Source organism: Asterias rubens, chromosome 4, assembly GCF_902459465.1.
Source record: "Asterias rubens chromosome 4, eAstRub1.3, whole genome shotgun sequence".
In the NCBI taxonomy this organism is placed as follows: domain Eukaryota; kingdom Metazoa; phylum Echinodermata; class Asteroidea; order Forcipulatida; family Asteriidae; genus Asterias; species Asterias rubens.
The window spans coordinates 13,974,803-13,989,187 of record NC_047065.1 but is presented as its reverse complement, the minus strand read 5'-3'; the positions used below and the strand labels follow the sequence as shown (position 1 = coordinate 13,989,187).

The 14,385-nt window shown below is 37.9% G+C and overlaps 1 protein-coding gene across 2 annotated transcripts in view; it reads left to right on the top strand.

Moving 5' to 3' along the window:
- LOC117289058 (E3 ubiquitin-protein ligase RNF31-like) overlaps positions 1-13,003 on the top strand; it is a 41,443-nt gene extending 28,440 nt beyond the window's left edge. For both annotated transcript variants that reach the window (XM_033769987.1, XM_033769988.1), the window contains exons 13-21: positions 194-373; positions 1,546-1,644; positions 2,550-2,642; positions 3,247-3,361; positions 6,093-6,205; positions 6,900-7,013; positions 9,046-9,182; positions 9,678-9,846; positions 11,409-13,003. In XM_033769987.1, the coding sequence (XP_033625878.1) occupies positions 194-373; positions 1,546-1,644; positions 2,550-2,642; positions 3,247-3,361; positions 6,093-6,205; positions 6,900-7,013; positions 9,046-9,182; positions 9,678-9,846; positions 11,409-11,474 (1,086 nt within the window). In that variant the 3' untranslated portion in view covers positions 11,475-13,003. The remainder of the gene's footprint in view (positions 1-193; positions 374-1,545; positions 1,645-2,549; positions 2,643-3,246; positions 3,362-6,092; positions 6,206-6,899; positions 7,014-9,045; positions 9,183-9,677; positions 9,847-11,408) is intronic.
- Positions 13,004-14,385: the final 1,382 nt, after the last annotated feature.

Genomic DNA, 14,385 nt, shown 5'->3' with positions numbered 1-14,385 from the left:
CAAACAGCAGAGCTTGAATCCGGTGCTCTTAACCGCTCAGCCATAATAAACTGTTGGTGCAAGATCTTCTTGGAGTGATCTGCTTTAAGGATATAAACACGTAACCACCTCTAGGCACCCCTCCCATAAGACACTTTTAGCAAATGAGGATTTGATAAGACTTCATCCGTTTCTCCTGTACCATCCACAACAGTTAAACACCTTGATAAACTGTCAGTGCACGATCTGCTTGGAGTGTCTCCAGAATCACTTCACCGTAGTGGTTCGTGATCGTAACATCCTCAACGCCACCTGTCCAGCCTGCGACATGCCGGACCTGAGAGAGGGTGAGGTCGACGCCATGTCGGACTACTTTGGATTCTTAGATATGCTGGTGAGGGTTTATTAGTATTATTTTTTATGTTTCTACCGGGCAATCTCAGTGGTCTAGTTGGTAAAGCAGCAGTGTAGGAGCTAAAGCTTTTGCTGCAACTGGGCCAAAATGCTGGAATCGTCTTCCTCAATCTGTTCGTTTAACCAATTCCCTGAGTTCCTTTTAAAATCGCACCTCTAGCCTAAGTTACTCTAGCTTGAATCATTGTTCATTGCGTAGTTTTGTCTGTAAAACATGTAGTTTATCTTTTTGTTTGGTTGCTATTGTATTTTGTAAGCGCTTTGTATCGCTTTGTAAAAAGCGCTATATAAGTATTGTTATTATTGAAGATATCTACTCTACACTAGATTGGAAAAGGTCCTGGGTTTGAATACCACCATAGTAGAATGTACCTGTTGTTTTTTTTCTTCAGCAAACTCAGGAAAGTACTGATTATCAGCGGTGTAAGGGTAAAACCAAGTAGTTATTTTTTGATCTCTGATGGAAACTTAACATCTATTGTATAACTTTGGTAATGAAACCAGCGATGCCTCATAAAAATGAACTACAAATCGCTGTAGCTCACAAGCCTGAGTACACCTGTAAACAAGATTGTGTGTGTAGGTGGGAACCAGAAACACCGGGGTTAACCCCTTTGCGATTCGTAGTTGGTTCGGTATTTTAACACAAATCAACTGTTTTTCCACTCAGAAACATTTTGCGTGTTTTCATGTCAGTCTACTTGAAGTGGTTTAACCATAATGAGTATGTTTAGGCATAAAAAAATGTTATGTCGGGCCCAAAAATATATATTAGGTAGGGATTTAAAAAATGTTTCCCCTCCCAGCAACGAAAATTACATGTTTTCTAATTGTTTCAAAAGCCAGTAGTACATTGTATACACAATAACAACAGAAAACAAGGCTACACACAACAAATAGTATATTTTTAAACTCTTGATGACATTTATTTTTATTTTTATGCCTTTAATAGATTTTAATCATTAAATTTCTTCCCTTGAAAAACATTAAAACATCCAGGGTCGGCCGTATTTTTAGGGTAGGTCGAGTTACGCCAACAAAACATTTTGCCTTAGGTTCATACTCTGATCCAGCTGAAGAAAAAGTCTGTGCACCAAACCACCCGAACATACATGTAAATGAATCTTAACCAAGTGAATCTTTTTCTGGCAGCTGAAAGGCTTTTTGGATGAAGCCACGTACGGTTTGTTCCAGAATAAACTGCTGATGTGGAACCTCATGAAGCAGGATGACTTCAGATGGTGTTCACATGTAAGTATAAAACTCACTCTTAGGATTCAGGCATATGTGGGATGTCCTAGCCAAGTGGTTAAAGGCATCGGACACTATTGGTAATTACTCAAAATAATTGTTAGCATGAAAACATAATTGGTAAAGAGCAATGGAGAGCTGTTGATATAGTTCCTGGTTTGAATGTCTGCTTATGGCGCAACACCACCTTGTTTAAAAGGAACGTTACAGAATTTGTAAGAAACAAAATGCATGAAGATCACAGATTTACATTAAATTTGCACGGTCTAATGATGATAAAAGTAGAAAACCTCCCTTGAAATATTTCTGTATACAATGTCAAAATTGATGAGAAGTAAATAATCTAACTCCACTGAGGTTATCGCTCAGTGAGCATTTTAATTTTTTTTTTTTTTTTCATACATGTTATACAAAATCTGTTTCGGTGTGTCACTTTTTTTTCGTGACCCAGATAGCAGATCAACTTCTACATATTCCTCCTTTTATGTATATGGTGGATTACTTACACTGCCAGCAACTGTTTTGTTAGCAAAACCATTTCTGTAATGTTCCTGTAACCATCGCCTGGTGCTATGTAAAAGGATTAGGTCTCATGACTCAAACGCAGTCACATTAATTTCTTGCAGGAACATACTGAATAATGAATGAGGCGCCTTAATTAGCACCACTGAGTGACCAATATGAGCGCTTTATAAGAAGCCTCTATTATTTATTTTGTATTATTATTATAGGAGGTATCCAAGGTTTTTGCTTTTGCTGATATCAGCCTTCTGTTTAGTTGGCAAAAGAGTTGTACTTTGGCAGCATATTTTTTTATCTGCACCATGTCATATTTTTTTATAAGAAGCCACTGATACTTTTATTATTTGTATCGTTTCATTGTGAAATGTTATCTTTCTTTGCAGTGTGGCAACGGCTTCATCAACGAAGCCCCCGGTCGACGTAAAATGCGTTGCCCAGAGTGCAACAAACTTACGTGTTTCCAGTGCAAGAAACCGGTATGTAATTCTGACGCAATCTAAATTGTCAAACCCATTAATTTCTTTTTGGTGTGGCCTGCGAATGTGTCCCTTATCAAGTTAGTCCATGCACCCTGCTTTCATTTCTTAATGGCTTTTTTTTTTTTTGGTGGTTTGGGGGGCGGGGGGCATAAAGTGCTCATTCCCTTACCACTGTGGCCCTGGTTTGATTCTATGCTGGGGTCGTAGGCGAGTATTGTTGTACGATCGTTCTGCCCTGTGCCACAAGGTTCCATCCCCTCCAGTTTTTTCTCCTTGCGAAAAAACACTTTCAATCTCTGGCTGTATTCTGTGCTCATATTATGGGTGACGCGGAAATTCTCAATGAAAAAAGAAGATCTAATGAACTCATTTCTAGTTAAAGCGCCATCTATCTATTGCCCTCTTTGCACTCTAATTGTTTCGTGCTCGAAAGCTGTCACATTTGGCACTCACAGTTAAAGTTTTTTTTCCCCAATAGCCTACCACAACCCTTTAAATCATGATGGCACCACATATCAACATAAGCCGGTCAGCTTTGTGCTTGTTCATGGGTAAAAAAAACCTGAAATCTAGTTGTTTTTTATATACTTTGTTTTACTAGTGGATGGATCAACATGAGAACATAACCTGTGATGAATTTCAAGCATGGAAAGAGGCGAATGATCCCAACGCACAGCTCCAAGGGTTGGCCATACACCTCAAGGAAAATGGAATCGGTAAGTCAAGTCTGGTACCCAACCACCCCAGACCCGTCAAACTTGTAAAACTTGATTATCGTTTGTTTGATTGCATTGGTCTGAGTAACGCACTAGTAACCAGGGGCCTTTCTCAAACCTCGGGCTAAGGCTCCGGCTTAGGCTTTGCGTGCTGATGTTTGTGCAGTGTACGCGCTGCTCTAACATGCAGTTTAAAGACACTGGACACTATTGGTAATTGTCAAAGACCAGTCTTCTCACTTGGTGTATTTCAACATATGCATAAAATAACAAACCTGTAAAAAATTTGAGCTCGGTTAATCACTATGAAAGAAAAGAAACACCCTTGAAGTTGTGTGCTTTCAGATGCTTGATTTCGAGACCTCAAATTCTAAACTTGAGGTCTCGAAATCAAATTTGTGGAAAAGTACTTCTTTCTTGAAAACTACTCCTCTTCAGAGGGAGCCGTTTCTGACAATGTTTTATACTATCAACCTCTCCCTATTACTTGTTACCAAGTAAAGTTTTATGCTGATAATTATTTTCAGTAATTACCAATAGTGTCCACTGCCTTTAAAGGCTGAGCTGCGTACATGTCGCGCAGAGCCTGACCCAAAACCCAAGCCAAGGTTTGAGTAAGGCCTTTGGCTTGGGCTCTGTCTCCGGGATAGGCTCTGCACGCTGCGTATGTAGTGGAATTGACGCTTGGCTTTTATCCTGCATTTTTCTGAGCAGCCGTACTTATGCGGTGGTTTGAACATCAGCAGACGGACCCTGGAGCCTAAAGGCCGGTTTATATTTGGTCGTGCGATTGTTGCGCTATGGTCGCGCGATCATATAAAGAAACAGTTTTTAGGCGTCAGCGAGGACTATAAACTGTTTCGTGCTTCAAGATGTCCATCGCTGGACCATCACGCGACCAACTATAAACCGGGCTTAAGATGGAGGACTGGTGGTCTTAGCATTTGATCTTAAACCCAGACCTTCGTCAAAAGGCATAGAACTAAGTACATAGACTAGGTCCCTTTATATTGTTAACTTATTTGATTTGATTTGATTGCAAAGTTTTAGGTCATGTGAAAAACTGTTACAAAGACATAATTTCAAGTTTGATTTGAAAACTTTGCATGGTGAGAATATTATTTAGGTGAGGTTTTCTGTAGTACCATGTGTAAATAAATCTCCTTTGAGAAATGTTGGTTCTTTCAAGTTAAAAAGGAAAATGGCTTTATCATTTTGATGACATCATCTTTAATTTGTAATGTGCACATGCTCAGAACTACGTAAACAATGAACATCTACCTGGTAAGTCTTGCTGGCACCTAGCGTTACAAAATCTCACATTAGTGCCAATCAAATAGAAGAAATGTGGGAGGAAAATCCCTAAAAGGGGAAACCCCACGCAGATCAGGCAGGGACTGAAAACCCAATCCACATAAAAGGCCCCAGTCAGAAAGGTGGGATTTGAACCAGGGTCTATAGAGGTGAAATGCAGGGAAGGAAACCACTTGTATAACCCGATCCCCTGTTTTTGTATGTACTTTTTCATGAGTGAAGTAAGAAGTTGTTTGTCAAGTTTTTCGTTATACATTGATCTTATTGTCATCATTATCATTGTCATCATCACAATCGTCATAAAATTCACTAATACTTCGAAAGTACAAAACTTTTATAAATCTTAACGAAAGAAAACAAATCTCGGAGGGTGTTTAATCACACCAGGTGGTTGAGTGACATTTTGGAAAGATTAATTTCATCTCATCTTGTCGTAAATAATTTGTTTGTTTTTGTTTTTAATGAAACTGTCCCCTTGAGCAGACTAATAAATGCGGCAGTAAAAGCTATTTTGACATTTTAGGAAGATGTGTTACTTCATGGTAGACTCTGTCGTTAATCATCACCATCGTCATAAAGTACAAAACTCTTATGAATCTGTCGTTCATCATCACCATCATCATAAAATATAAAACTGAATCTCAGAGGGTGTTTAATTACATGTTTTAATTGTCATTTCGTAAATTGCTCGTTTGTTTTTGTTTTTAATGAAACCGTCCCCTTGAGCAGACACTCAAAGACGGAAGTAAAATTAATTTTGACATTTTTGGGAGATGTGTTACTTCATGGGAAACTCTGTCGTTTAATTTATTATTAAACCACTTAGATAACAAATGATTATTAAACATAATAAAACAATACAAACAAAAGGAGCATTAAGGGCTATAAGATATTAAAGACAGTGGACACTATTGGTATTTGTCAAAGACTAGCCTTCACAGTTGGTGTATCTCAAAATATGCATAAAATAACAAACCTGTGAAAATTTGAGCTTAATCGGTCGTCGAAGTTGCGAGATAATAATGAAAGAAAAAACACCCTGGTTACACGAAGTTGTGTGCTTCCAGATGCTTGACTTCGTGACCTCAATTTCTAAACCTGAGGTCTTGAAATCAAATTCGTCGAAAAGTACTTCTTTCCCAAAAACCACGTCACTTCAGAGGGAGCCGTTTCTCACATTGTATTATACCATCAACCTCTCCCCATTACTCGTTACCAAGTGAGGTTTTATGCTGATAATTATTTTGAGTAATTACCAATAGTGTCCACTGCCTTTAAACATGCTAAAACAATACAAAACAAAAGACCATTAAGGGATAAAAGATATTAAACTGCATATCAAAGTAATAAATAATAAAAAACATACTGATACTAAATTTTTAAAGACTTTTTTCTCCCTTCTTTTATCTATTTGTAGATTGTCCAAAATGCAAGATGAGGTATGAGTTGGCAAAGGGCGGATGTATGCACTTCAAATGTGGCATGTGCACTCATGAGTTTTGTAGCGGCTGCAATGCTCCTTTCAAAAAGGTAACCAGAAGTAAAGATCTAATGAGAGCCACAATTTCATCCCTGTGGTTATAATGAAATTTGGACATGCTGTTTGTGTATGAAATGACAATCAAATGTTGTCGTTTGTTTGTTTACTTGAACAATGGTGACGTCAAATCAGTTGACAATGCCCAATTTCATAGAGCTGCTTAAGAATAAAAAGTAGCTAAGCATAACAAAATTAGGCTTACCAGAACTTGTGACTGGTATCCTGCTCATTTCTGCTGATCATACAATTGTTATGAGCAATTCTTTTCTGCTTAAGTGGCTCTATAAAGTGGCCCTGGTGACAAGATTGAAATTATTTTATTTTTCAAATTTTTAGACAAAACTGAATCGAGCCTTGAACCTATCACAGACAACTGAACCTCTACAACAATATGACACCTGGAAAATGAGGTCTGTGTCAAATTATGTCACATAATAGTGTCACCCGCTGCTTTGAAAAATCTCACGCATAGCTGGCCTCTGGACTTCGCATCTCTGCGTAGGTTTAAAACCCACCCGAGTAACATGCCTGTGATATTTTTCTCACAGGACTCTGGGAAAGTACTGCGTATACAGTGCTAACACACATCGGTGTATGGGTAAAAAACAAAAATTTATAGATCTTAGACAAATTTTGTTCTTACCAATTCTGTAATGTTCCTTTAATTATCTTCTGTTCCTGTAGGATTGCCGTAAGTTTTCAAATTGTCTAGGTAAGGGCCTTCATGCCCATCATCCCAGAGATTGTCTCTTTTATCTTCGAGACCTCGACATCAACACACTCAAAAAACATCTCAAGGTACGTTTGTGTTTTTCTCTTACACAACCTCAGCCAGAAACAAACAGAAATACATGTATTTGAGATCTCACAACGGTTTTGTTAATGTGACACTGCTTCCTTTGGTACATAGCTCCCTCCTTGTTTTATTTGCTGAGGTTTTTATCTACCGATTTTGGTTGTAATGCATGTATATTGACTTATGTTGTTGTTGTTTTGATTTTCATTGCATTAGTTTGTCTTTACTGCTCATGTTACTTTTTCAATGATGTATTTCCTTATTTGAATGATCTGCCTCACTGGGTTCCTGTGTTTTGTGTCATGACTTGTGAAAGTCAAATGTTTTTATAATGAAATAAATATTTTTTTTTTGTGAATGACTTTTTCTTTGTGTCTTTGTTTGATGAGATTCAAGGCACAAAAGCAGATGGATAACTTTCTTCAGCTGTGTCTTTACTTATGGAACATCTTAATCCCGGATTTTGTAACATATTAATCCAAGATTTTGTAACATATTAATCCAAGATTTTGGAACATATTAATCCCAGATTGTGAAACATCTTAATCCAAGATTGTGAAGCGTCTTAATCCCAGATTGTGAAACATCTTAATCCCAGATTTTGTAACATCTCAATCTCGGATTTGGGAATATCTTTATCCCGGATTTTGTAAGATCTTAATCCCTGATTTTGCAACATCTTATTACTGGATTTCAGAATATTATAATCCCAGATTATCTTAATCCCAGATTATGCTAACTTGTATTCATCGCTGTCATTCATCCCTCTTGACTCTTTTAATATTGACTGTGTAGAATCTAACTACCCTTACTTATCTTAAATTGATTGTGTGCAAATCTTGAATTGATTGTGTGCAATTTGCTCTTATCCCCTTGCATCATTGTTATTTGCATTGTTTTGTTTGTAAAACATGTTTGTTTTGTTGCTTTTGTATCTCTTTTGTATCGCTTCTGTAAAAAGCGCAATATAAGTAAGTTTATTATAGGTTTTCTCGGTCAATTTCGGCAAACGAGCAGCCAATTTAACCACCAAGCTATTCTATTTCGTGCGAAATCGAATGCTACTGAAAATTGTTATTCGAATTCGTTTTATGATTAGTCAAATGTAATGTTGCGCCATTCGATTTAACAAAATAATCATTCAATTTATAATTCATCAAAGCAGCATTCAAATTCGTAGACGCTTCTTGAGGCGTGTGTGCCACGAAAAAGAATGACGATACGCTAAATTGAACAGAGTGCTTAAGGAATTTGACTCGACTCAAAATGAAATTGAATGGCCAAATTCTGAATTTGAAACGCAGTAACAACTGGAGAGGCAAAACAGCTTTAATTTGAACGCATGAAAATGAAATTGACTGCTCATTTGCCGAATTTGACCGAGAAAACCTATATTATTACTAGTGTTGGCTTACAGTTTGTAGGAATGTGAGATTTCCTCTTATTACATAAGCTGATTTCCTCTTTGGTTGTTTTTTATTTTTCCTTTTTTTCCCTTTACTTTCTGTATACAAAAAGTAGGAATGGTATCTTCTCCTCTTTTTTTCTTGCCCGGTTTTCTCTTTTTCTCCACTTTCATGGAACATTAATCACATGCCTTATAGTTTGTTCAATGGTTAAATTTGTAAACTTTAAATTCTGTAGTTTGTTATTTTGTTTGCCATGAGTCTCTGAGGCAGACACAGATGCATAGGAATGTTATACTTATGTTCACTAATAATTTATAAAAGTGTACTTTTTTTTATCTAGATATGTTTTTACTCAGGCCTAGTATTATTGACCAATTGGTTTGCAAACTTTTAGAGATTGAAGATTTGTCAATAATTATGTGCATTTGTAAACCATTATGTTCATTTAGTTTCAGGCTTATTGTTGCACGATCTGTTTAGCTTAGGCAGATCCCTGGATACAAACCACTGTAGCAATTCAACCGTTACAGTAAGATAGGTTTTCCAGCTGTTAAAAGGGTTATGATTTTGGAACAAATAAAAAGTGTTTTTTAACGATGTGTCATTGAACCAATGGTCATTGCAGAAGCACAACATTGACTACAAGCGAAACCATCCCGCTAGTCAGGAAGCAGTGTGTACTGTCATGGAGCAAAAAGAGGGGCCAGGAGGCCTGGCAGACGCCCTCTGTGGCCGGGATACTGTCCGCTCTGGTCTTTGCGAGTAAGTTCTTTGACTTTCTTAGATGTTTCTCTATAGATGCATACTGAGAGTCCTTGTGCATGGGAGCGTAGTGAGCGTCTCAAACATTCTGCATGTTCATGGTGCAAAATAACATTCCCATTTGCAACGACTGCCCACAATACATTGGGATGCCAATCTCGGTTGTCCAGTTGGTAAGACATCTGGTCTAGATTTGCAACGGTCGAGAGGGGATGGTTTCAAATCCAATGCCTGCGATTGTTTTTTCTCCACAGAACTCAGGAAAGTACTGAGAATACAGGGCATTACAAATGAACGATTTCCCTTGTATAGCAGAGCAAATATCGTACAAACTGGATTGGCATGTCACTATCAGCATTCAGTGTGTACAAAATAAGTTCAGTCGAAATTTCTTGCAATCAAAATTGCTTAACAAAATCGTTCTTTAGACACACATCAGTGCAAGAGTAAAAACCAAAATTAATATGGTGTTATTTTGTTCTGTTTGTACTTGAGGATACACTACAAGGAGTACTTGGTCAGTAAGATGAACCAGAATCGCATTGATCCTGCCGATGGGTTTAACATAGAGGGTCTATGCATCATTCTATTTAGGAATAACCTTCCTTCACCAGCCAGGGCAGATAACGAACCTGAGGCTACCTACAGGGAGAGGATGCTACAGGTAATAATCTTCAAGATTTATCTTCAAGTACGCGCTTATCCACCAATCAGATTGGCAGAATGGAGTGGTGATAAAAACCTATATTGCACGGCTAATATCACTACCATGCGTATTGTGTGTTCTACATGTACACGTATGTCACGCGCCAAGTTTGCTTGAAGATAAATACGTTATCACACGCGTGCTCGTGGAAATACAGAAAATATAGCGCCTCTGCGTCCCGTATCCAAATGGGATGCAGAAGCGCTATATTTTTCCGTATTCCACTCGCGCTTGTGTGACAATTTACATTGTTCCTTCGATAATACGCTGGTACCAAAGACTTCTAGGAAGTACCACACCTTCCCAGGCAAGCATTGGATGCATGGGTTTATCCTTGTATAGCTGGTATGATCAGGAATTACCATGGCTTGATGTACTGTGGATTTGGTCTCCACGGTCTCCATGGGCCGAATTTCAGAAAAACTAAGATTTATGTTAAAGGCAGTGGACACTATTGGTAATTGTCAAAGACTTGTCTCTTAATTTGGTGTATCTCAACATATGCATAAAATAACAAACCTGTGAAAATTTGAGCTCAATTGGTTGTCGAAGTTGCGAGATAATAATGAAAGAAAAAACACCCTTATCACACAAAGTTGTGTGCTTTCAGATGCTTGATTTCGAGACCTCAAATTCTAATTCTGAGGTATCAAAATTCAAATTTGTGGAAAATTACTTTCTTTTCAAAAACTACGTTACTTCAGAGGGAGTCGTTTCTCAACGTGTATTAACAACTTGTTACCAAATAAGGTTTTATGCTAATAATTATTTTTAGTACTAACATGTACCAAAAGTGTCCACTGCCTTTAAAAAACTGGAAAAAATTGTGATTAAATGGCCATATACATGTAGGTCAGCCCTTGTACCTTATAAATTATTAGGAAACCTTGTGGCTTGTGTACTGTGGACTTAGTCTCCCCAGTCTCTTGTGGTATTTTGTGGCAAGGAGTAGTTGGGTTGGAGAGTGTACCAACACACTGTTACCACAGACTACCATGCAGTCCCATACCTTTTAGCATTGGGGTGCATCCATGGGTTTTTTCTGTACTACCTATGGTATGATCAGGAAACCCCATGGCTTGTGTACTGTGGACTTAGTCTCCACAGTCTCTTGTGGTATTTTGTGGCAAGGAGTAGTTGGGTTGGAGAGTGTACCAACACACTGTTACCACAGACTACCATGCAGTCCCATACCTTTTAGCATTGGGGTGCATCCATGGGTTTTTTTCTGTACTACCTATGGTATGATCAGGAAACCCCATGGCTTGTGTACTGCGGACTTGGTCTCCTGTGGTTTTTTTGTGGCTGAAGCTTGTTGGTAGAGTGCACTGATATTAATAGGGTTTTACCGTCCTTTACTCTTGTACCACAGATTGCCACAAAGTACCATACCTTCTTGGCTAGCATTGGGGGTAACATGGAGGCGATTGCTTCTGTTGCCTCCAATGAAGTATCAGGCGTACAGTTGACAGTGATTCTCTTGTAATAAAATATCCTCAATTTTGTTTTTGCTTAAACAGGAGGTGAAAAGAAATCTGCCTCTAGAAGAGAAGAATCCAAGAGATAGAAGTCAGTCGGTAAATTGAAATTAATCTTTTGGAAATACTTGAGTGTTTCAACCTAGATGAAACCTGCAGGAGATACTCCGTGAAAATTTATATGAAATCTTCCGGAGATACTCAGTGAGTGTTGCAGCTTAGATGAAATCGGGAAATTTTTGGATTCTTTAACCAATGTCCGCCTGACTGGTTTGAAAACATAAATACTGTTCCTGCCGAAGCCCATGTAGCGCTCATTTACTTGCAAATGATCATACAATTTCAGCAAACTGTACATAGTTGTCTCTTATGTGATTATGAATTTTCCAACTGATACCACTAGAAATGTTAGTATAAAGAAACACTTTGTTATGGGTACTGTTTGCATACGAGTTTCCCTGTACCTAAGCGATTTATGTTTCTTAAGAAAATCCCATAGATTAAGGCTGAAAGGTTTGGTTTTTCACCATCATGTTGACGCACCAATATTTTTCCCAGCTAGAATTCGGGTGCTGTTCATAATATTGTATTTTCTTGTCTCATTGCATTACCACATTTTCCACTACGGAGCATGCACGGACTATCCAATCAAGCAAAAAGCTTTTGTTTCACCCACACAAAGCAAACAGGTAGTAGTCAAAGCATGGCGGTAGAAACCTCCATGGTCCAAGCAAGCAATGCTGGAACTCTGCCAATGTGTTGGTCAACTCTGTAATCCCCAATTACAGGCCTTTGTCCTACTGATTGAAAGAGAGGGATTACAGACCTTTGTCCTACTGATTGAAAGAAAGGGATTACAGGCCTTTGTCCTACTGATTGAAAGAAAGGGATAACGGGGCTTCTAGGGGTTTCAGGGGCCAATTTCACAAAGATCTAAGATTGATCTAACTGCAAATCAATTGTAGTTGCAAAGTGAAGTGTGATGTCACAATACAAATCACTATGGTAATACTGAAAATGTGTCTTGCAATAAACTGTAGTTGTATTCAATTTATTAGTTAAACAAATGCGCTGGGGGCTTGACAAAAGGCCATGAATTGAACGCCCTTTTCTGCAGTCATTTCAAGCTATCTGAGGGCCCAAATTCAAAGAGCTGTCTAAAACACAAGAAGTCTCCGTAGCTATGAAACACAACATACTTACTTATAAAAACATAAGGTTATATATGTTTTCTCGGTCAATTTCGGAAAATGAGCAGCTAATTTAACCACCAGCTTATTATACGCAGTACTTACCAGAGCTCTGTAAAAAAAAATTTACAGGCATATTTCCCGGGTGGGTTTTGAACCCACGACCTTTGCAATTCTAGAGCAGTGTCTATTCAAACTTGCCAATCGAGAATAAGGTTACCAGCCAGAATACTGTGTCAAATGTACCATAACTGGACTGGTACCCTGCTCGTTTTTTGCTTAGCAGAAATTTCTCAAGCAATTTTCTCTGAATTGGATCCTGCTCATATTCAAAAATTGATTGGCCATATCAATGTAGTCAGACATTTTGCGGTTAAAGGCAGTGGACTCTATTGGTAAATTCTCAAAATAATTATCACCATAAAACCTCACTCGGTAACGAGTAATGGGGAGCTGTTGATGGTATAAAATACTGTGAGAAACGGCTCCCTCTGAAGTAGCATAGTTTTCGAGAAAGAAGTAATTTTCCACGAATTTGAGTTCGAGACCTCAAGTTTAGAATTTGAGGTTCTCGAAATCAAGCACCTGAAAGCACACAACTTTGTGTGACAAGGGTGTTTTTTCTTTCATAGTTATCTCGCAACTCCGACGACCAATCAAACTCAAATATTCACAGGTTTGTTATTTTATGCCTGTGCAGATATACACCAAGTGAGAAGACTGGTCTTTGACAATTACCAATAGTGTCCACAGAGTATTAAAAGAAAATCATCACTTAATACTAAACACAGGCCATGTTTGCATCTTTGAAGTACAGCTGTACAGCTGAATAGGGGTATGTTTTTGTCTGTGCTCTTTTGTAAAACAGATGTATATACATTTCTGTGTAATAAACCTATTGGATAATCTTCAAACGATATTACCAAAAGCTAAAAAGCATGTATTATAAAGAGATTCAAATACTTAGTTTTTTTTTTTTTTTTTCATTCATTGTATAATGCATAGTGATAATAATTAGTGTGCTTGTTTATAATGGTTGTTCCGATGGTAAGAAACACAATGAGGTTTGTCAGAGGCAAAGGTCGTCTATTCAGACCTGTTTTAGGTCAAGGAACCAATTTTCATAGAGCTGCTTAAGCAAAAAAAAAAATAGCTAAGCACAACAAAATTGTGGTTACCAGAGTAAAGTTACCAGCCAAACTGCTATTTCTCATGTACAATTTGTGACTGGGATCCTGCAAATGTTTGTTTAACAGACATGTTTTAAGCATTGTTTTCTGCTTATTTATAAGCAGCTCTATGATGTTGGGCCCTGTTCTGTACATGGCTCAATTCATAAAGCCTGTAAGCACAAAACTTGCTTATCACGAACAACTTTTGTTTAATAAAAAATAAGATATCAGCCAGAATGCCATACAGCTACCATGTTGCTGTTACATGTAGCTTGGTAACTTTCTTGCTTAGCAAAGAAGTTTGACTAGCATCATTTTCTGCTAAGCAGCTTTATGTTATTGGGAAATTGGGCCCTGACGACACCCCTGATGGGATTTATTTTTAATTATCAGTGTAATAATATAGTAAATGATGTACAGTTATCAATGTAAACTTGGTTGAGTTGTTTTCAGTGAAAAGTTCATGTGATGAACTGTCAACTGTGAACACTGGTGGCTTTATGCCAGATATTTAATATCGTTAAAGGTTTGCAAATGTCAATGGGAGACGTTTGGACGCTAGGTGGCAGCAGACTTACCATGTAAATTGTAAGTCTGCTGCCACCTACCTAGAGTCCCCAAATGTCTCCCATTGGTTTCTACCATGCTATATTATAC